Source organism: Falco punctatus (assembly GCF_963210335.1).
Source record: "Falco punctatus genome assembly, chromosome: 2".
NCBI lineage: Eukaryota > Metazoa > Chordata > Aves > Falconiformes > Falconidae > Falco > Falco punctatus.
The window spans coordinates 72371900-72396189 of NC_137581.1; the positions used below are offsets into that span (position 1 = coordinate 72371900).

Below are 24290 nucleotides of genomic sequence, written 5' to 3' on the forward strand. Positions count from 1 at the left end.
CAGATGTATCTCAGGATTTGGCACGTAAACCCCCTGTAAGGACACTTTCTATAGCTCTGCTGTGTCTTTCAGTGCACTTAATGTAAGACCACATAGAGGAAATAAGAGCACACGACCTGCAGTTGCCTATTCTTAGGGTTCTCTAATCACCCTGACCTCAGATCTTATATCCTTCCCTTGCCCATTTACAGCCCCTTCTTTCTGCTCAAGGTCCTTCAGAGTAATTCTCTGCTCACAACAGCTGCCCTTCACTTTATGTCCCAGCAGATTTGGCGTCAGGATATAAGAAAGAACCATGCACAATTAAATAGAAGAGACCTTAGAAAAAAAATATTTTGAGTAAAATGAAAGTAACTTACCCATTTTCCTCTGCAGAAACTTTCAGTAGTGGTGTCTTCTCTGTAAAGCCAGTATTTTTTGACCTTGAGCTGAATAATTTGGAAAAATTGAAGTGATATCTTTTGAAGGGGGGGATAGAGGAAAAAAAACAAAACAAAACCCAGTAAGTCTGCAGTACAATGATTCACTATGGTTCTACAGAACATTTTGCTACAAGTGCATCTAACTAGTTAAATATTCTTTATGAATGTTGTTCACCTAAATTAAGGTTTTCATTAAGTTTGACCAAGTCATATATTAAGGAAAAAAAGTATTTGAAGTACAAATAATTAATTCTACAGCACAATCCCTTCTAGTTTCTGTTCAGTCTTGGTCCTGGTGCTGCAGATAATTAACAGTGAGTAAGCTACTTCTTGCCATATTGCAGCTTAGCACTGTTAAGAAGCCTTTTACTAAAATATAAATCCCAAAGCTTAAGAAACAGCTGAAGAGAATCTAGCACAATCACAGGGGTCTGGCATTGGGGCTGGCTTCTGGAAGAGATTAAATAATTGAGCCATTTTAGAACATTCTCCAAGACCTGGCTCTTCTAGAGATGTTTCCCATCAAAACCACCATTATTCAGACACACTCAGATTTATTCCATTCAGAACTGCAGCCACCCACCACCAGAAAGTCCCAAAGAAATCTGCTAGGCACACAGTCAATATGCAAGTCTCATTTCTCCCAGAGACACTTAGAGGAAACCCAAAATGTCTTCTGCTATTGCTGGACTGTGAGGGGAAAGAAATTATGAAATCATAGACAACTAAATAAATATACAAAGGTGACTGGTAATTCAATCTTCTAAATATGAAGCCAGTCCAAAAAGAAGGATCTGTGTATTTAACTTTATAACACAGTGGAATTTCTTGCAATTTGTAGATGTATGGGTGAACTCAAACTTTATAAAATTAAAACCTCTGGTTAATACTTCACCTTGCCTGCTTAGTAGTGTTATCATTCAGAAGCCATATTATGTGTGGAGCAGCTGGATATGGTTATTTCAGCCCTGAGTGGCCACAGACTCATTCAAACTCTGCTGTAAGCGCCGTATTTGCAGTCTCAGCGGAAGAGAATGAATGAGTTAGATTGACTAAGTTATCCAGTACCCCTGGTCAAATGTTGGGCAGATTACAATTCAGGTGCTACATTGCAATGGCACTTCATCTGTGAAGAGATGCTCGCATACTCTGAAGCTTCCGTTCTTTAAATAAGAGAATATAAATCACACAAAAAGTTTAAATGGCAAAACTCTGGTATTTTGAAGCAAGTGCTATTCTAGTATTATAATGGCCTTAGATGTAAAAGATTACCTAGAGCTTTTACCATTCCAAAATGGAATCCATAAGGACAGCAAAAACAGTATCATGACTTTAAATGTGTGCTTACTGAGCATGACTGATAGGCTCCTGACTAATCCAAGCATCCCACTACATTCAAAGGTTGCATCCAAAAGTGACAATTTTAATAAAAATTCTGATGGTAGACCTTGAACTTGCACATTCAGAAATTTAACTCACACAAAGACCAATTAGCTGTTTCTGCTTTTAAACAAAATTATGCCACTTTTTCCACAAAATTCTCCAAATAATATATACTATATGCTGTTCCGATCTAACCTTGCATTGCACACATGATTAATCTTTCCACACTTCCTGATCTTTTTTTCCTCCTAGGATATGTGCAAATCTGAGATTAGTAACCAGAAATCTTTCTACAAAAAATCCATTTTCTTCTAATTGTTAGAGGTTGATTTCAACACTGCTTTGTGTTACACAGGCACATGTATATCTATGACAATCCCCTACCTCAGCAGGTCTTCACCACTATTGGGAGTGAGTGACCAGTACACGAAGAGTGCTGAAGGGCAAAGCAACCACAGCAATAACAACCAGAAAGAGAGGATAAAGGTTTGTCAGAAGGTCATTTAAATGACAGAACCTGAGGGAAGGATCTAGAAGGCTAGTTTAAAGACATCACCTTCACTTATTGTCTGCACATTTTTTATCCCCACTCGCTGATATAGGTCTTGCCACCTTAAATGGAACTGTAGAGCTTCACAGATTGCCAAGAATGGCCAATACAGTAAAAATGGAAAAGGTCTTCAGATAAAGTGAAAACAATTAGTACATGACCACATCCATTTGCAGAGAGTAAAAACACATGGACAAGAATAAGCAGCAGGAAACAGCCAGGCTTGACAAAACAAAAATAATTAGAGAAAAAGCAGAAGAGCCTCAACTCCCCCGTGATGTGATTACTCTAATTAAAGAATAAGAGTAATATAAACAATAAAGCTAATTAGGACATATAAGAATCTTGAAGACCAAAAGCTCTAGAAAGAAAAGTTGTAAAAACATGATGAAAAAAACAGCATGATTATAAAAATTAAAATAATCCCTGAACAGAGAGCCTAATGTAAGCCCCTCTGAGCCTCTCATACTTCTGCAGGGACACTATTGGTGCAATCTGGTCATCTGCTTCATCAAAAGATAACAAAGATCATCTGCAAGCAAAACTAGGAAGGCCCAAAGACCCTCTGCTATTAGAGGAACAAGTCTGCAGTGCTCAAAAACCTTCTTAGCATCCTTCCTGGTACTCCTCAGTCCTACAAGTGGCTGGCAATTGTGACACTAAGTAAGGGAAAGAAATCAGTGTGACACATTTCAAAACCTAAGGTCAGTTTACACTTTGAATGTTTCTTCACAATCAAAAGACCTAGAAACTTATACCTACATGCTAGAATGGAGTCCAACCCATCTCTACTGAGCAATTCAGCAACATCACCAAGGAGCTAATCACCAGGTCAGCTCATTAGACCATTGTGAATAGACCTATTCATAGGATGAGAAGACTGCTCTGGATTTATACTATGTGCAGGTGAGAAACCGGTTAGTTGGACAACAGTTGTGTCCATTGGTCTTCTCTCATAGTTCAGACTCAAAAATCATTAGCACTTTATACATCAAATATGAGACATGAAACAATTGCATTTATAAATGTATACACTTATATGTAGATATGCACATAGGTCTTCACACAAAAAAATTAACATTCTTATTTTCCTTTCATTCAAAAGCAATGGGAGAAAACTAAAGCCAAAAGCTATGGAAAAGTTTGACAAGGACTTCTTCAAAGACTTACAAAGCATCACTCATATGGAAAGATCCATGTAGAACTGACATCAGAAAAAGAAGAGCATACCCTGCCTCCTGCACAAGCACAGCTGTGGCCACATTCATTCTCACACTTGCTACAGCTGGGCATGTTTGGGTTTTTTTAATTAAGAGAAATCTTTCAAACAGAAGACTATGTTCTTAACCACTTGGCTACTGCTGTGACAGTCATACATACAGATTTTGGTGCTCTCTGCAGGAGTATAGGTTTGTTCCAAGGAAGTGTGTTTTCTGAGCTGGTTATTTGCAGTCAAATTCATACTTTCCCATTTCTAATCTTTCAAGCAATTACAGTTTCTGATTGTTTCCATAGTAACCCAGAAGAAAAAACAGCATCATAGGAGGGCTGTCCACACCCCAGATGATAAAGCAGGTTCTGCCAAGTCACGGAGGTGTCCACGGATGAAGCTCCAGTTGGCTGACAGCAGCTGGAGAAGCATCTCACCCACAGTGTTAAAAAGTACGAGGGTCCAAATATAGGTCCCAGGCATCTATTGCAGAAGCTCCCATGGATGAGTAAGGTTCACACTATTTTGGTGGCAATTTTTACTGCTCTACAGCTGTACAACAGAGATACAACCATCAATCTCCTACACTCATTTGAGCAGTTTAAGGAGGGGCAGGCTCCTCCTTGCCATGTGGAGAGGTACAGAGAAAGCAGGAGAGGAAAAGATGTAGGAGACTCCAGTTGCTCCCACTGATGGGCTGATGACTCCTCAGAAGTTATTCGGAGTCGTTAGCTGAAGAGTGCTGCAGGTTCCACCTACAACACACCAGTTTCTCATTACCTCCAGGTCATAACTTCCAAAGTCTCCAGGGGACTTTGGATGAAGTCCAAAGAGAGAACTTAATTCCTGTTGTTGGGCACCACACCTGCCACCTTACTGCATTTTCAGGCATTTCCTAATGTGTTTACACATGCCATTTTAAATGAAAGCAAAAGGAAGGCTTTGTGGTAGGAACTGTTGTTCAGCAATAAGCAACCTTTCAATCCCAAATACAGTACAGCAGAGGGCACTAAAAGAAGTAAGCATCCTACAAGAACCTGAGAAAGGAGAAAACCATACTCATCCTAGTTAGCTGGCAAACACTTAAAATAATCACTAGGTTTGCGTGTAACCTATTATTTAGCCTTGTATTGAAAAGATGAATCATGCCACATAATGCATTAAGTTTTCACTCCCCGTGATAAAAAGCATATGTTTTAAACATCAGCTAATACAATGCTTCATCTGCCATATGCTACGTTGTGCATGCAACTATCAGTAAAAGAGCTATTTCTATGACAACAGAAAGCAATAATTCTCACTTCTACAGAAAGGATTTGAAGAAAAGTTTAATATGGGAGCATACATATTATGCAAGACCATCAACAGTTTTGAACATAATTTACTGGAAATTTCACTATATAACAAATAAAAAGCACAATCTCTTCGGGGGGGGGGGGGGGGAGAGGGGGAGTTAGCATGCTTCCCTGAATTAGTAATCACTAAAACCATTATAAGTGTGAGGCTGCCTCTTAAACAAAAGCCCAGGAATACTACAAAGCCAAGAGATTACAACAGATACAATAAAAATTTAAGTAAAGTTTCCTAGCGGAGAATACCAGAGTAAGAATATGAGAGATAATTATTTGTGCAGGAGTCTATGATATATCATTTCTACATTCTTACAGACTAAAGCCTAACTTCATAAGCATCATCTTCCCTGAATACAGAACATTTATACAACTCATAAGTACTGAACTACTTATTCTAATCATAACTGTAAACAAGCACCATGCAGAAATAAATTGAACAAAGAGTTTTAGCAGAAAACAAAAACCACAAAAAAAAAAAACCAAAGAACACACCACACCAGTTATTGACTGCACCCGAAACACATTCTTCCACCAGATTTTGTATTTGTCAGTTACTGACAAAGTCCACTTTTGGACAACAGTTACACAGTACAAACTGTGCTGACCTGACCAACATCACAGCATTCAGCTCTTAAACATCTACTGTGTACTAAGCAGTAGTGTACAAGCATCCGTCCACATTATGACATATATGTGCCCACACAGAAACACAATTGTCTGTCATGTTTTCTCCTCAGTGGTAGCACGTCACGGGGGAATTGTTATGATTACCCATCACAAATGAAGTATGGTCAACTGATACACTAAGAGCCAAGGGAAGTATCAAAAACTCCAGAGCTCATATCTCTAGACAGGGTCCAGACGTTTTCTGATGACTGCTTTATGTAGCTTCAACTAAATGAGCAAATAACCTCTAGACCCTTTAAAAGCATGCACCATTAAGATGTCAGAAAAATTTAGCAATGAAAGCATTACTTAATACAAACTCATTTCTCTTTGAATTTCCTATTTTTTTATTAGATGGGACTGTACAGGATTTCCCAGAGGACTGCAGCCCTGGCACTACCTGACAGCAAGACACTACAAGGAGCACAGCCAACTGGCAGGCCTCATATTGAGAAACATCTGCCATGCCAAGACCCCAGACAAATAAAGAACATGCTTAAGAACAATGTAGTGAAATGTGTGCCGAGCTTTTCCAAGATGGAAATGGTTCCATATATAGGGCACAAACAATCTGCTTGCTTCATTCACATCTGCTGGGTTTGGAGAGCGAACATGTCCTGCAAGAGCATGTGGTAGTGGTCTCTCCCCCTTCAGTTGTGCAACATTCTGCTATTTTGAGAAGTAGGGCAATTTTAAGTCCAGAAATAGCTTGGAAAACAGTGTTTTCTGTGTTTCTTTTTCTTAAATTAAATCAGGCTTTGTAGGGTTATAATACTTCCCTGAAAAATGAAAATTTCAGGGACCTCCAGGACTTGATAACTCCTTTTCCTCAAGAGTCTGCCTGCCTCTGTCAGTGGAAGTCTTCACCAAGAAGACATCAGGACATGGTTAACAGACCAGGACCTCACTGCAGTAGGTGAAGCCAAAACTTCGTACTCAATCTTAAGCTGCCCTGAAGCTCCTCTGACTCTACCTACGAGGACTAAGCTGTTCTCCACAGTTTTTCTGCTCCCATGTCAGGGCACCATGAGGTCCGGCTGCCCTGTGGGAGGGAGCCAGGAGCACAGAGTGGCTGTGGGTTTGGCAGGGCAATGAGGTCCCCAACCAGGGCTTGTCCCACAGCACCCAGCAAGGGAGCAGGGACAGGATGGAGGCAGGGACCCGGGCCAGCCCAGATCTTCATGACTATCCAGCAGGACAACAGTGATGGGGCAGGTCAGAACGCTTACCCTTTGAAGGACTACTTTGCAATGAAAAGGTGTAACTGCTGTTTCCTTCTCTCTGTTTTCTGCTTCAGCAAAGGAAATTGGAAAGCTACAGGATACAGCATGCAAAGACTGCAGTTTGAAGGAGAAAATACATTTCAGTAGCAGGCACTGCCAAAACAGTTTAGCTGTTGGCGACTGCCAGCAAGCTGCAAATTTGAAATAGGCAGCAGTAGCCAGTATTGGTAGTGGTCCAAATTCCAATACCCCAGTTTCTCTATGGATTACACAGATAACCTGTTAAGGGGTATTATTCTCGAATGCTGCAGGGCGTACTGAAAAATGAATCTGCCATAGGGAAGCAATTTATCAGCAACACTTTAAGCATAGCTGCGCTGATAATACTTTAGCATATTCTGCAAGTTTCGCTTTTAAAAGACAGCATTTCTCTTTCATATTCATAATAGGATTTCAGCTTAACCAGCTCTACTGTTAACTGAATTTACGATGAATAAATGGGGGTCACACTTTTTTAGTAGTCTGTGAGGCAATTCCAAGAATCTCAAAAGTCAAGGAAGTGGTCACAACTTAATGTTTTAACTTTACATCTGACCAAACTCTCTTAAAGATGCAGTATGGGGCAGTTGGATGATAGAAACAGGAACAGAAGGATAGGTCTGAGAAACAACTGGATGATGTGACCATGTCTAAGGGAGGTTATTCTTCAAGCATTGCAGTGCTATGCTGTCATAGTCTCAAAGGTTTGGGGCAACATATGTTGAAGTATGAAGATTTACTTTAAGACTAGCTGAGTTTAAGGATTATGCAAGAAAAAGGAAGCACTCTTAAAGGAAGACCATTGACCGCTTCCCAGATGAGGGAACGCTTTCCTACACAATGGTGAGACAGCATTATTTTGATGCAATTTTCCTTGATCCAAGCGATGTACTGACAAGTTGTCACATGTAATTATGCTTCTGGCCTTGCATAGTCATAATATACTCTTATGCCACTCACCACAGTTTTGGAGATTGAAAAGAGTAATTAGTGAGCTATACATAAAGATGAAGTAATGAAGAATGATTCTTCTCCTTTTTTAAACATTTATTTAAAAATTGTAGTTCCATATATTGCATTCCAAGAATTTGGAAATAACATTATTCATATCTGCAACTTCTAGAGAAAAAAAGTAACTTTGTCACTATAGACAAAGTGTCTCCATTTGCTTAGAGTTTAAAAAAAAAGCCAGAAAGATGTACAAAAAAGCTTATTAAAAATTTGAAAAATTGTGACTGATATCTCTGCCTGGAGAGGTGTTAAAGGAGGTGAAAGTGAGCAGCAGGCCGCTGCATGGCTTAAAAAATTCAAGATGTCACCAAATTAAGCTTTGTTTAAAAAAAAACACATGATGGATCCCAACCATTGTAAATTTGCTGAGGCTTGTATTTTGTCCTTTGGTCATAATAAAACAAAACAAGGCAAGTTCAAGAATTCTTATATCTGATACATAATTGGGTTCTCATGAGGTATTACAATGTAACCAGGACAACTTATATGGCCTTTATGTAGATTCTGATCCCAGTGGACTGGACCCAGCAAAAATGTTAAAATTTTCTCCAAAGCTAGGGCATAAGACACAGTACTCAGAGTAGACAGAGAAGAAACAGCAGTAAAACTTTAAGATAAATAATTCATAGGGGGAGGTATAGCTATCATATACTGAAATTACACTATTAAGTTGATAAAATAATTGGGGGTTTTTCACTGTAATGGAAGTTCTTCCACTCTATTTTTTTCATTTTTTTAATTATAATGGAGGTACTAAGGATTCCTTTTCAGGTTCTGGCTGAGCATAAGACACTGAGGTCATTCATATAACTTTTGCCATCTAAAAGTCTGGTCGAAGATATTTACGGTCACTGGCAAGAGAGAGACTTCTTGAAGTCATTTTCATCCTCTCCATCTCCCATGTTGACTATACAGGAAACCTGGAGAATTAACTTTGAGATAACAGAAAGACTTCTTCAGTAAATAAAGTATAAGCCTCACATAAACAATGTCTGTATTACGGTATACCAAAAAGTACTTTATTCATGTACTTTTTATTCACTCTTAGATGAAATCTCTTTTTTGTACGGAAGACTTTTCACAAAAAAAATTATTCAGTGTACATTAGTAGAAATACAAAAAACTATGAAGTCCTTCCAAACATGATTTCCTCATAACTTCCTAGGAAGTAACTTCCAATACAGAGTAAACCCACATCACTGGTCATTACATTCCACCTCGAGTTATATCAGAGACAAAAATTTTTAGAGCACTGAAAATCCAAGAGGAACAAATTAAAGAAACAAACAATAAAAAAGTAGTTGATAATAATACAATATTTGCTTTTACCTTTGGAGAATATTTAATGAAACCATTCAAGAATAAATGCAGGTTTATCTCACAAAGATGGTGCTCTTCCCTGCAATAGCCCTTCACTAAGATCACTATAACATGTTAACATTTTTAGTTTACAAGCACCAGGAACTTGTTTCACAGTTTTGCTACCAGGCATCTTTTTTCTGTCTTGGAAAGCCTCAGATACCTATAGGTACCTCAAGGCTACAATGTCAGAGAAGGAGCTATGTAATTTATGTTAACAAGCAGCTTTAAAACATAGATTTTTGATTCAGTGTCAATGGGAGATAAGTTTGAAACACAAGATCTGAGTCCATAAACATATTCAGCTGAGATTCTCAAAGAAAAAAGAGGAAAAAAAAACCCAACAAATTAAGGTTTATAAATAATGTATTCCAAAGAAAATCTGAGAATTTCCTTGTCTCATGCAGATTAGCATGCAAATTATATTCAGCAAGTCTCCCCCCAAGTGGAGAAACTGATCACAAAAACAAAGAATAGTAATGCCCTTTCATCTTCCTTTCCTCCTGATTTAAGTTGTAATCCTTCTCCAGGTAAGAACATACTCCTGTGCACTGAAAAGTCAAAAAACCAAAATCATGACTGTCAGGGTTCAGAAGGAAATTCCTTTTCCTACATGGCAGATGGCTTTGTTCTGGCAACAGAGTTTAACTGTACATCATATTTCTTGATGACAATGAGACACATCTTCCCCCCCAGTCACACAGGTGCCAGACTTTTTCCTCTCAGACACCCTGTTCCCTTTGGCTCTATACAGAGTGACACTTTGGTCACTCCATGGTCTCACAGAGGTGGTATACTTCCATCTTGTTCCTGAAATAACATATTCTTGATGAGAAATTCCATAATATTTGCTATGCATGTTCTAAAAATCAGCACTATCCCAAAGCTAAATAAATCCTGGACACTGATCGCCAAAAAAAAGGGATAGGATTCTGCTCAGTAGCTGTATGGACAATACGTCTTCACATACACATTAAAATTTCTGGCCATCCAGACATGAGGTTACATAAATAAAACATCACTCTGTGCTACCAAAGAAAAAGCAAATAGAAAAGGAAAAGCATCAGTGCTGCTGACTTACTAAAAAATAATTCTTCAGCAATAGGTTATCTGCAGAAAAGGGGAAAGCCTATGCTGACACAGCTACTACCCATTTCCATGAGCTTCTTCCTGTCTTCTTCCCCTTGTTATGGAAGAGGGCTCCAAGCTGCTATACAAAGAGACAGAAAAAAACCCAGCAAGTCCTTACAAACAAACCCCGTTAAAGAAACAAGACAGGCATATCTGCCTCCAAAAGCAGAAGAATTAAGACAAAGGATCTCTGCTACTGGTCCCACCCTGGCAAAGGTGCTGTGGAGCACAGCAAATTTAGACAAAGACAGAAGAAAGTTTACAAGTGTTCTGTTCCTTCAGGCAGATATAGAGCCTGAATAATCTGTTAGATTTCAATCAAAAACACTTCTTAGCACTTTAAAAAGCATGAAAAACCTGGATTTTCCTTAAAAAAAAACCAAACCCAAAGCTTGTCCTCTGCTCTATGTGCAATCAGTTACACAGCTACTTGATTATAAACTCCAATGGATCATAAAGGTTTAGTGCACTCAAATCAACAGCACATCCAAGTAAGAGAAGCCTGAAATGCACATCAGATGCCTGAACGTAGGAGAAACTATAATACTAACAGCATCTCACATCTATTTTTTGAATAAAACAACTGCAGGAACTGTTGCCAAGATAAACAGCCACTGCACTAACAAATGTCTTTTTAACACAGTCTGCACAGGTAATTTGGAAAAAGAAATTATCCATAGAGTGTGACAGAGCAGGGAAAATGAAGGATGCTCTGACAATATGGAAATGCAAAGGAAAAAGGAAGGTGGATAGTATAGGCAATGGAGCAATAAACAAAGTAACAACAAAGAGAAAAAGAGAAAAAGACACTAAAACGCCCTTAACCAGACATCATTCCTAAAAGTTAATGTAGAGGTAGCTCTTCTGCACCTCAAGAATCAACATAGAATAATGGTTGTTCCTCTACACAAAAATAACACCTTTAAAGTCCAAATAATGGAATCACTTTTGAGTCATGGCACTTAAAAGTAGGTTACAATTGCAAATAAATGTTTTAAAAACAAACAAACAAGTGTTTATGAGAAACAGAAGTCCATAGCACATTGTCACAGAAATAAAAATCATTTTGTACTATTTTAAAGTTATGCAATGTGAAAGTAAATCAGAATAGTGGAAGAACTAAAGCTACAGGAATTATCTCCTCCAGAAGCATTAGGGAAAAGCGTGGGCTGGAAAGAAAAATATCATGACACATGGCAGAGCTAAAAGAACAGATTTTAACTGAAGACAGACGTATATAGACATATTAAATTTTTAAAAGGTCTTTGATTTAGAAAGGAAGAATGGACTCCATCAACATTTGTTCTCCATTGCAAGAGGTATGGTTAGAGTCTCAGCTCTACAGTGTTATTCCAGTTTATATATTAATTTTTTCGGTCAACAACCAAAAGCTGTATCCTTAATAGGGCAAGGTATGCTCCTGCTTGCAACTTTCTTGTTAATGAAGACTAAATGTGATGCAGATCATGACACCATGAGGACCTCACCCCTGAAGGGACACATATGCAGCAGAAGTAGGATCCTGTTGACTGATTCTGCATACAAGTAAATAAATTCCATTATGTATCAGGAAGCTGGTGTCAATACTTGATTTTGGTGATCTCAAACCATTATATGTATGACCTATATCTCCCTATATTCATACAGTGTTTAACGAGTATGAAAAGTCAGAATTCTCTTTTCTTCATCCTCTCTGCTTGAGCCTAAAACATCTGTTGGATTGGCATATCAAGAAAATCAAATAATCGGTCCTACTCTAAATTGTAAAAAAATCAGTACATTTGTTAACTGTTTATGATGTAGAGTTCTTGTGTTCTGCCTCACAAACGTCAGATTTCCAGCTGAGGGAAAGCATGACAGGTCTAATGACATCAGTGGAGCTCTTTCAACTTTTGTTGACAAACCAATAGGTTCAAAACTGTGATTAGTTCGGTATCCATACATACAAATCCTTATGACAATCTATCATTCTTTTCTGCCAAGGACAGTCTGTCTTCTGTCAAAATAAGCAAGTTAGAATACTTCTGGCCCTATAATCCTCTTCAATACTGTCATACAACTATGAACAGGTTTGTAATGAGTTCCTGTTGCCATTTTATTTGTGGTTAAAAACAATAGCTTTCCACACACTGATGTTCAAAATTTTTACTCCAAAACATCACTATTCCTTGCAGTTCTGGCTTAGTTTATTTCTAGGCATGGGCTACAATGCACCAAGTAGATGTGAGTCAAAAACAATGTCTAAAATGCACAAATTTCCATTTTGCCACTTCTGCACAGAGCATTTGCTCTTGTTGTCCTGTGCTGGAAAGCGATGGGAGGCGCAACCCTTAGCACAGAGAGCACCTTGGCAAAGAAGCCATGTGCTGCCAATGAATGCAACAAAACTGTGTATTTATATAGTGTTATATAATATTATGACATAGCCCTGCTGTTTTAGTGTACACATCAGAAAAAACAGAAGTGCATTCCTTGTTATCCTCCATTCTGGGTTTACTCTTCCTTTTATCAGACAGATTCACTAAATTCAGGCTCATGCTTTTCACTGTAAGAGGTTTACATGATAAACAGCTGTCAACAGATTCCTAAAGAGAAATGCAGCTCACATGTCATTGACGTGGCTGGGGAGATAGAGTTGCTCCTACCACTCCTAGAAAGATCAGAGACAACAGAATATTTGAAGCTGCTTTTACTTTTTTATTTTCTCAGCAGCAGACAAAATAAATTACATAAGACCACAAGAGTGGGTGGAAAAGTCACTGCAAAATATTTACCTACCCTATTCAAAGAAGTATGGTATTAATCCAGGATTAGACTTCTTAAAGTAAATTCATCAATAGTATAGCACTTCCTCCTCAAACAGCAAGTGCAATGCCCTGCCAGACATACCCATTCAATATAGCTGCCAGCATGAGATTCTGGAGAGAAATGCTTTCATACTCCACCATTGCCAGAGCTTCACTTCAGGAAAAGGGACTCCTCAGAAACTCTGCTCAAGGATACCAGGGAGTGTATGGCAGGTGGACTGTGTTTACTGTCCTTACTGACTAGTACAGAAAAGGGAGCAGCTCAGAAAGTGTGAGCAAACCTTCAACCTTTAACAGCTGCTTCCGAATGATGCTAATTCACAGATAGTACTGTGTCAGTATCTTCTGCTGTGCTTCTGAAAATTTTGAGTTGCTGCAACTGTCTATCTGTTTTCTATTTCACCCTGCCCAAAAGAAAGCATATAAAAATGTGCAAAGGAAAAAGAACCAAACCCAAGTGCATTACTTCTGAACCTACCCAGCTCTGACAGACCTGGCTCCAGTTCACTGTGCTGTGCTTGACTTATTTCTGACCTGCTGTGGACAGAGCTCTGCATGGTCTCTGACTTCTGCTGGTCCATTAACACAATTATTGCAGGTTGCCCCTGCAGTCCCATTAGTACCTAACAAGCAGAGAATTGCTTGCTCGGTCACTGTAAGCATTTTGGTGACTCATTTATCAGCTTTTGCTGTATTTCAATGAGTAAATCACTTGAGCTCCTTATGAATAGCCGGGTTGGAAAAAAAGCCATATGACTTGCCAGACTACAGACTGTGACCCTATTATTTTTTTTTTTAATTCACTGGCTAATTTCTTCCATCTGCATTAATCTATTTTTCCATCAACTACATTCAATTTAACATGAACTTCAGTTCTTAAATGTATGACCACCACTATCCTGGAAATTTTTGCTGTGGCTGAGGAATGATTTTCAGTGCTTCTAACACAAAAGGACAAACCACTCTGATGCTAATTAATTCTAATGGGAGAGACATTTAAACTGCTGGGCAGACTGAAACACATTTCTATCACCAAGCAGAACTATGTTTTAAAACATCTATCCTAACAATAAGCAGGGGGGTGGGGGGGGTGGGGGGGGTGGAGAAGGTTTCTTTCTGTACCAATGGCAGTGTGGGATTGTTTTATTTTTTGGAGGACCATAGCCTTCCATATTTTTATCTTGTTAACACAACTTATTTTGTTTGGAAGATCAAACTGTAAGTACTCACTAGTGCAAGGCATTCAGGGTAAGGAAGGAATGCCATTAACTGGGCTGCCTTTTTTCAAGGTTTGAGACAAACAGTTTCATACTCTTGTTAAATACAGCTTTGGGTGGAGTTAGGACTTTTTATCATAACTGAGGACTGATTGCATCAGAGTCTGGCTTACAACCATGGTATTAACTTGCTTTTATCTAATTAACTCCACAGCTCTCTACATCCTGCTCTCACTCTGTATTTCACCTTATTTGAGCTTCATGCATTTTCCCTCTGAAGACTCATGGAAGGGTTTCCATTCATCCTTCTCACTATTCCTACTGTCTCTGCATTTTATTGATATCTCTCCTCCCAAATGCTTCTCCTTCCACCTGTGTCTCCGAGTCCTCTCTTCTCCCTCCATGCTCGGCAGCAGCTCTCTAGTAGTCTGGGCAGAGGCTGAGGCGATGTCTTTGAGCGAATGCTCAATATGAGCTAAGCTATCCAAGCTCTCACCTGACTACTAGGAAAGAAAGCTGCATGCAAACCCTTCCTTTCCTCTTCCTTCAGGCCCTTATATTTTCAACAAAATAACAGTCACTGGAAGAAGAAGCAAGAGGAGGAGATAAAACAATGCTGATTATTATTATGCAAGAAATTTACTTAGAAAGTAGAATAAGTGAGTTAAGGTTGCTGTTTCAATTGATGTTTCATTATTCATTTAGAATGACAAATTCAGAGAGGTAAAAAATGACTGCCTTGGAGTCTGGTGGCCCATACGCTTACTCAGGGGTTAGGAGGAGTGTGTTTACTATCCCTCAGGGCAGAGTGGAGATTGTACAGATTTACAGTAAGGGCGCCCCACTGGCATTACTTCTTTTTTTGACTGGACCTTGAAACCAAGCTGTTATTGTCCTGGCCTCTCTCTCTGCAAAGTTCATGGGCTCCTGCCCTACCTCAGGCTTACTGAGGTTCAAGCCTTAAAGCTAAATGGCCCAAACTTTCTGTCAAACCTGATTCCTCTCCATAACTCCCTTTCTCAGCTATTTTTGGTGGCACTTTCAGGTTTTGTCTTGCTCTATCCTTCAACCACAGGGCCTGAACTCGTGGAGAAGTTGCCACGTTATCATGCAGACCATTTACCACCCAACAACAGTGCTGCAGTGGCTGCCTATCTGCATGTCCAACTGATGCAGTGATACATGTAAGGGTTGTGGATTTCCAATGCTTTATTTTCCTTCTCCCCAGTCACTGTCAGCAAAGACTCAATTGGTCTTACCCACATAAAATTTTTGCATACCTACATGGTAGAAAACTGGGTACAAAACTGAATTCTTATTAATTAGTATAATTTGACCACCTGCTAGTGCAAAGCTCTGATTCCCCCAAATTTAGTATGTCACAGCTGTCATCTGCACACAGGCACATCAGCAGGAATGAAGCACACAGAACAGTTTTTAAAAAAACAACTTAATTGAGGGATACTGAGTGACTGTGTTATGTGCTTCATCTTACATGGATAGCTACTCCTCGCGTCGGATATTTAAGCCCCATGCATGCCCCCCTGTTCAACTGTGACTGCCACTGTGCAACACATTCCTTTTCAAGGTCTGGATGCCTGGTTGGCTTAACCTTTCAACCTTGTAATGTAAAAAAATCATTGCTGACATTAAAAGCCTTCCCCCATTTAAAGAGAGGTTTACATGAGGAAACAGCTGTCCAACCCCAAAGAGGATTGAAGCTTGTATGTTACTGGCATCTTTCCACAATTGGCCTAAGAGGTCTAACAAAGACGAACCCCACATAACCATATTATTAACCATTAGGAACAGAACAGATGCTTGCAAAATTCAGCAGTTTTGTGCAGTGTCACAGGGGTTCAGTTGAAACTTTTGATCTTTGGAGATTAGTACACTGCAAATTCTTCACTGAGTGCTGAGTTCAGTTTTTAGCCTGACAATTGGAAAAGTGTGAAGCAGTTAATTAGTGCCCCCTAATTCTTTCAACAGAGCATTTAGAAACAAAAATTAATAGTGGTGGATTTTTGTTTACCAAAATTTCCTGTCAGAATCAAAAAGCTTTTGAGTGGCTACATAGGAGTGCTATGGTTTTAGTCTGCTGACAACATAACAAATCGTAGTACATGACCAATCTGAAATATTGTGTGTAATTGTAAGAAATAAGCACTGAGATGATGAATAGTACACAGCAACAGAGAAATTAAATATCTCTGAACACAGGGAAATTTATCATGAGTGAAGTCTGCTTCTGTATGTTAAATTAATAGCAAAAACTAAATTAAAATCAGTCTTTTGCTGAACACGCTTCTTTTACTCAAATTAACCTAAACACTCTCCTTAATTGCGCCATACAACCACACTTCTGTCTTCCTTCCATTACCAGTCCAAGATGCTTTTTTCCAGGAAATGGGAAACAGCAAGTTAGAAGGGGGCAGCAGAACTTTCCAATAACTCATTTGTTTGCCTACTGTGTATAATGTCTTTCTGTTATACTTCTTGCCATTCAAGCTAAAGGTTTGCTAGAGCTGCTTATTGCTTCTTTTGAGTTTTTCAGGCTTTGAGTCATATTTTGTGATGTGGTAGGGGCAACAGCAGGGACCTGTAATCAGAGCTAAGAGAGTCTCAGCAGTCTTATGCCCCTACACAGTTTGCTCATGACAAGCTGTGTTGTGGCCACATGCCTCCGCTTTGCCAATAAATGCTTGAGAGAGTATATTCAAGACCAAATGAACCAAATTAAATCACTTGGTGAAGTTGTGACTTTAAAACTTCTTAAATATTATTTGTTCACTACAGTGTCATAGCATTTAAAGATCCTCATGGAGAATCACATACAGATAAGAAATGGAAAGACAGATGGAGGCATCACCAGTCAGGTAGCAAGCAAGACCTACAGAAGCCACACAAGAATGATGAATGTGGCAGTTTGCTGTGAAGTCATTGATCTGTCCTGGACTCTTTTCTAACGTTTGTGTGATTGACATGGAAAATCAGAATGGTTCCTACACAAACATGCAATTATGATGTGAAAAGGACTGCTTTCCCTGTTTGACTGTTGAGCAGAAGATGTTCCCGTTTTATTCTAACAGCCAAAGATCAAAATTCAAAACACAAAAAAAAAAACGTGTTTTGAATGTTTTTGAGTTGGTTTTTTCCTCAGCCTTTTTCCCCTATCTGAAGACATTTTTAAATTGTCACATAAATTTTACTTATTTAGACAGTAACCATGTCTTCTTGACATCTAATTGTAAGTTTCATAAATGTCCTTTAAAAATAGCAATACATCAACATAATTAAAAATCAAGATTGAGATTTATAATCCCTCACTACTAAAAGCATAATTTCATGTTGACTTTTCACTATACAATAGTTTATCCTCTCCCAGCTTCTCCAACTAACAGGAAATAGAATTGCAATCTTTTCATTGTATTGCTGCAAACCGAGAATTCAATAGACATTTTTAACTCGCTGACCTTTTCAATCTCCAAACTGATCCTGGGACCACAGATTCAGGGCAAAGGAAGAGTTGGATTTGGTTGATTGTTTTTATTTTTTCTTACATAAGTGAGCATTATGTAAGTGAAACTGAAGGACAGGAGAAAGGCTGAGAAAAATAGTTTTGCTTGATGAAACACGAATTCAAGCAGATTCCAAAAAAGAGATTATTTTTTGTTATCCCAGAGATGAATCTTCTTAATAAGGCACAAAGATTAAATAAAAAAACTTCCAAGGACTATCATATTAAATGACCAGCAAGTTCCAGAGCCAAATTAATCCAAATATAACTTCAGTGGAGTAACGCTAGAACTTGGTTTCATCACCTTGCTTTCACAGTCTAATTTCTCATTAAAAGTTCACAATATAATAAATGCATAACTGCCAACTTCCCCCCCCCCCCCCCCAAGATAATGTTATTATCTGACCACCTAAAGGAGGTAGAAAGAAAAGGACCAAAAGGCAATACAAAATGAATGCTACAGGGTCTGGTTGCTCTATTACTCTTCTCTTCCACCACCTTCAACCACTTTTATATTCCAATAAACATCCTAATTTCAGTAACATGGTTTTAAATAGCAACACAAAGTAATTGGTTACATGGGATTCAGAATTACTATTCATCTTATTTCTATAGATGGCCTCCGAGGCTTGTTAATTCCTAAATTGAAAACAGCTGACTTCATCCTTCCTGTGAATCACAAAGGAGGATTTCAGATTCAGTTGATAGAAAGCCATGTTGTTAGGCTTTTCCCATGGGAGTAGCACTGAGGATGATGAACCAAAGCAACCAAGGGGCTTTTTTTGTAGCCACATCCCATATGTACAGAGACATGATGGAAGGAAGTAGCTTGTGCTTTTGGAGATGTTAGGGCTGACCTGAAAAGCATTGCCCATGCTTCCACAGAGCAGCATGAAATCTTCCTGCAAGGTAAGGGGTTCAGGAAGGTGGCTTGGTCCAATGTCTATTGACTGGAAAAGCCATTTTCATGTAACTAAAATGAAAAAGAGCTTTATCAATCCATTGTTTAAAGGCTGAGGAGAATGAAAGAAGTGCAAAATCAAAATCCAGACTTCACTGCCATTTTGCAGTACTTTAAAATCTGTATTTCCAATAGACCAAACTACGCCACAGTTCAGTGTAAACGTACACCTAGGCCAGTTGCATTCCCACGGGAGGCCACTGGAACTCATTCATAGTCCACTTCAAAGAGGCATGCCTGCATTTCCAGCAGCAGGCAGGACTGAAGGAAGTATGTTGCTCACAAGAAGGCAGACAGGCTTGTTTCAGGGGGAAGAATGCTCTGGAAAGACAGTCATTGGAGTGACCACTGTGGATGGTCCACAGCTCCTCACACAGAGCCCAGGGAGCCTAAGGCAGTCCAGTAAAATCTGGAGTCAGAAGGTACTGTTCTTCAATATGCAAAGCAAATGAGAAGGCATTTTGACAGGCAGGCAGCCCAAGACAATAAGCACACTGACCACAAATACCTGCAGGATTGTGCTGCAGTCAAATGGAAATGTTCAGTCCAGAATAAAGTGGACATCTATAGTCCTGAGAAAAGGGCCCTGCTTAACTAAAGAACACTTTCTTAAAGGTGACTTTAGCAACTGAGATAAATCCCCTGATCTGTTAAATAGATTCTTTGGAAAGTCTTGCCTCAGTGTACATTTGAACAATTTGAAGAACCTGGGAACCTTATCCCCAAAAGATAATTCAGCAATTTAAGTTAAGTAGATGCATTAAAACAAACCATACAGACACGCCAATTTAGCGAACATCTTTATGGGGCAAAAAAAGTATTTGGTCTCTTTTCTTAATCATTAGTAGTTCTCTTTGCAAGCAAAAGAACAATTTACATTAAAAGGTAATTCTCATTCTAATGAAACTAATCAAACAACTGAGTCTGCAAAGGTTTATCCATGTTTATCTGCATTCTGTTGAGTAGTCCCAGTGATTTAAGGGTAATTACTCATACCAGAGGGGTCACACAGATCACATCAGTATTTTAAGTGCACCTAATGTACATTGGCTAAGATACATGCTCAGAAGAACCAGATAAGATTAATCTGTATGTAAAAAAAAAGAAATCAATATTGGAGAGCAAGAGAAGTAAAGATCAACAAGAAGAATTTCAGAAGATCCTTTCCTGGGTCATAATATATTGCTATAGAAGATTAGATATACATTTTTCTGCAAGGGAGCATAGGGGTGGCTCTTTAATTCTACGTCTATTCCTAAATCACACACAGTGACTACAGTTTACTCAACAGGAAAACCGTGTTATCAAAAGACCTGGACTACTCCCTGCACTTGCAGGAAGGTGGGCTCCTCTGTGATTCAGTATTTTTCATCTCTGGCACCTGTGACCATGATTTCCAAACTGTGTTTCATGGGTTCACAGTAAGTTGCATACTGCTGGTATACAAATTCCTATCACCCGCTGGAAGAAGTTTAGGCAGAAGGGTGAGATGGGCCATAAGAACACAACCGTGTTTTTTGTTCCCGTACAAGGATAATTAACAGGACAGTAAATAGCACTGGTAAACACACCTGTAGCAAGACATACATGTGAATTCACAAAAGAAAAACCTTGTCTCCAGATGCATCCACTCCTTTCCTTCCCTGCCTTCCTTCCATCGTCACATATATGCTGTGCTTACCATGCTCTTTCAAAACAAGACAACAGTAACTCACCCCCACCACATGCTGAACTGAAGAACTTTTACAAGACTTGATTCTGTCAGTAAAACTGTTAGTCAACACAGAAAATCCACAAATACCCCAAAGAACATTTCTAAAGGATTTAAATGGCTTTTGTGGTCAAGCTGTCAATTTTATTTTATTTTATTTTATTTTATTATATATATTTGGGAAGCATAGCTATAGTGATTTCAGACTCACACTCTGACAGAAATACTTTCAGATGCACATAAAACCTTGACTTTGTTTGCTCTAGACTTACAGTACACACTTACACTGTAGGTAAGTAAGGTACACAGCAAAGCTCATCCAGGTAGCCTGGCTCATCCTTGCCTAGACCAGGGAACTTATCAAAATGCCCCAAACCTCCTTTCCTCCCAGTATAAGCAGATTTCTTTCTAACTGAGATGCAGGGACATGGGACAGGCCTCAGCCTTGCTCAGCAATGCAGGGATGTGACCAGCATGCCTAGAACTGTGGGGAGCCCCCAGGACTGCACCTTGCACCTGATATGAACAGCTGTGGAGAACCACACAAAGAGGAGGGAGGGAAGGAGAGAGAGAAATAAAAAGAAAACTCTTTTCGTTGGATGAAAAGTCTAGCTAACTACAGGCGAGACCCAGGATTCTGATCTGCATTACAGTTCTGATCCCCCTTAAATTATACAATTAAATAAATTGTACTTTTATGTTTACTTAATTTTAATCAGTTAAAAAAAAATCTGATTTAAACATTAAATTGCTTTGAAATCTATGCTGCTTTTTCCTGACTTGTAGCAGTGCAACAAGATTCTCCAGCATCAGATTCTGGAAATTGTGCTGGCACTCTACCACTGCAGTGTAAGCCATCTTGCTCAACGCAGACACCCCCAGGCAGTGTTTCAAGACCTGTGCTCTGCAGGAGCTCAGATTAGGTACAGCATTGCTCTTGCTTTAGGCTCTATCAAGTCACCTCTACAAATTCTCAGAAATACCCCAAAAGGTTGACAGTCCACTCTGGCTGCCTTCTGCACACTGTGGTTGCTACTGGTGCAAAGCTTGCTCCATCCTCTTACCAAAGGTGTTTAACAATGTGAACACGTGAACAAGAAGGGTTTAAAAAGCCACCTGCAATATTTTAGGGTCTATAAAATATTTCTAAACATTTACAAATAGAACTGCTGACTTATCTGTGGCAACAGGAAAGGCTAGCACCCCTGTTCCCAAACCTGTACTTTTCCTGATGCAGGAGAGGATACACAAGAAGCACACACTCCTTGTACACTTGATACGTGGTGTGTCAACTGTCATAGTTGTGTTATTAATGCCATCCCAGTCTCAGCCATAGTGATTGAATTTACAGCCTTACGATGCATTTTTCTGAAAGAGGTGAGAAGTGGGACATGAAAACCGCTTTATCTCTGTGTGTTTTGTGACACCAAGTAGGGAAGAAAAGCCATGTATCTGATCTTGAAACCATAGCAAAATTGGCCCATGGCTGCTATTAAAGCTGAGATTAGTTCTGAAATCTGGTGATCCACAACCCCCTACAGGGCAATTAAGACTGCACTAATGTCCCATTAAGCTTCCTGTTCTATGTATGGATGGGAGAAACATTCACTTAATGAACATATGTATCTGCTCTGCAAAAAAAAAATAATATTAATTTGTATTAGAAGAAAAAATACGTCGTTTGTCCTTTTTCTTACCTCCCTTGCATGGGGACAGGAGTGAAATCCTTCTCCAGAGCAATGCAGCCATCCTCCCCTGTTTCTGTTTTTTCACACAAGGTCTGTGGCTCTCCAAGACTCACTACCATGCCATGATACTCTTTTAATAGCCGCAGCTCATTGCAACTTCTGGTCACTGGTTTGGCTGTCACCTTTGCAGATAGATTGGTTTGATGTAAAGATGTCTGATTCAGCTCTATCTTTTGTTGTCTAGAAATTGTACTGTCATCTTTGTTATCCAAGTACATCTGTCCCTGGGGGGTGTTCTCCTAAAGAAAGTGAAACAAACATATTAGGACTGAGTTGAATTGACTCAATGTTTACTTCGGTACAAGTGTGTTAAAAATGCCAAGCAGAAGATTTTTTGTGCACCTTTGGATATTTCTTCTGTTGGTTTATTTCCACCAGAAACAATTCCAACGTTTTAAACATCTTTGCAACTTCAAAATTAGCCATTATAAGAAGTATTGTAATATATAAAGAGACACATCCTCTACTTTTTTCATGTCTACTGTGATTTTCTCCCACAAATTTCCCAGTAATTTGCACTGGCCTATCCCACAGAATAAGCCAAGATCATGTCTGCATCAGAGGAACAAGAGCCACTGGTACAGAACATCTTCCCAGCTTGTAACAGCACTGCTTCACCACCACGACACAGCTTATTTCCAGCAGCTGTGGTGACAGAGGTCCCACTGAAGCCACCACTTTCCTCCCAGCTCTCAGGTTTCCTTGGAAAGCTCTGTCACACTGAAGCTTTACTGCACCTGATGGCCCCTCGTTAAGCAGAACAAGTACTCGAGTTTTATGAAGACAACATGCTGTTTCAGCAGTTGCCAGAAGCATTTATGAAATGTGAATCAAACCTTGATGAAAATTAGGTTCTATCATATGATTATTAACGGTGATTATAATAAAAATTAGTGCATAACAGTCAGAAAGCTTTTATGCTCTTATCATAAAAATTCAGCATGAAAAGTTGTAAAAAAACACTTCAGAATCCCACAAAGTGCACAAATCAGACATGAAGACTGAGTTAAAGATCAGCCTGTCTTAAATGCATGCTGTGGAGTCTAATCATGGGAATATTTCAATTTAAAGTGCTGAAGCCATCACAGAAGAGAGCAAGAGCTTGGGCAACAGGCCCGTTAGCCTCCGACATCCTTGCAGTGGGGGAGGGCAGTCTTGCTGGAGCACATACCTGCTCCTCCCTGCAGAGATCTCAGAACAGGACCTGCAGGGCAGTGGGGCAAAAATAGCACAGTAATAGGGAAGAGGCTCTGCCTCGGTCCCAGCAGGAGAAATCACTAGAAACAGAAATAACAAAAAGCTAATGATGATTTTGTGCAGCTTTGAACTCTCATGGCCTTGCACGCTTCAAGGGAATGAACACTCCTGGAAAAAAAGATTGAACATACAATTCACCACAAATGCAGATCATGGCTCCAAGCAAAGGCAGGCTTGCTAGCCAAATCTAAATCAGAATTTCCCCAGGTGGTATTTCCTTCCCCAGTCCTACATTTCTTTTTCTTTCAATTCCCAATTCCCTTATTATATCCCTCCTATCCTAATCTTCTTCACCTGTCCTTACAAGCAGATTGACTAACTTGACTCTTCCCATCATTACACAGTAGCTGAGGTATTGTGTCCAGTCCTGGTCCCCGCAATTCAAAAAAGATGTGGACAGACTGGAGGGAGTTCAAAGGAGGGCCATAAAGATGATCAAAGGGCTGGAGAAACTGCCACATGCAGAAAGACTGAAGGAGTTAGGCCTTTCTCCCTGAGGAAGAGAAGGCTCAGGGGGACCTCACTGCAGCATTCCAGTACTTAAAGGGCAGCTGCAATGAAGACAGGCTTTCTCTTCACAAGGAGCCATATGGAGAAGAAAAGGGGCAATGGGTACAAGTTGTACCAGGATAAGTTTCAGCTCCGTACAGGGAAGATTTTTTTACAGTGAGTGCCAGATAATCTCATCTAGGTACCCTTTCCCACAAAAGATTGGACCAGACGGTC

General features: G+C 39.4%; 1 protein-coding gene across 1 annotated transcript in view; it reads right to left on the reverse strand.

The window, feature by feature from the left end:
• The window catches only part of OCA2 (OCA2 melanosomal transmembrane protein), a 226847-nt gene that overhangs the window by 176691 nt on the left and 25866 nt on the right, over window positions 1–24290 (reverse strand). The window contains exons 2-3 of the mRNA XM_080377365.1: window positions 22257–22546; window positions 360–458 (exon numbers count right to left, since the gene is read on the reverse strand). Of these exons, the coding sequence (XP_080233491.1) occupies window positions 360–458; window positions 22257–22546 (389 nt within the window). The remainder of the gene's footprint in view (window positions 1–359; window positions 459–22256; window positions 22547–24290) is intronic.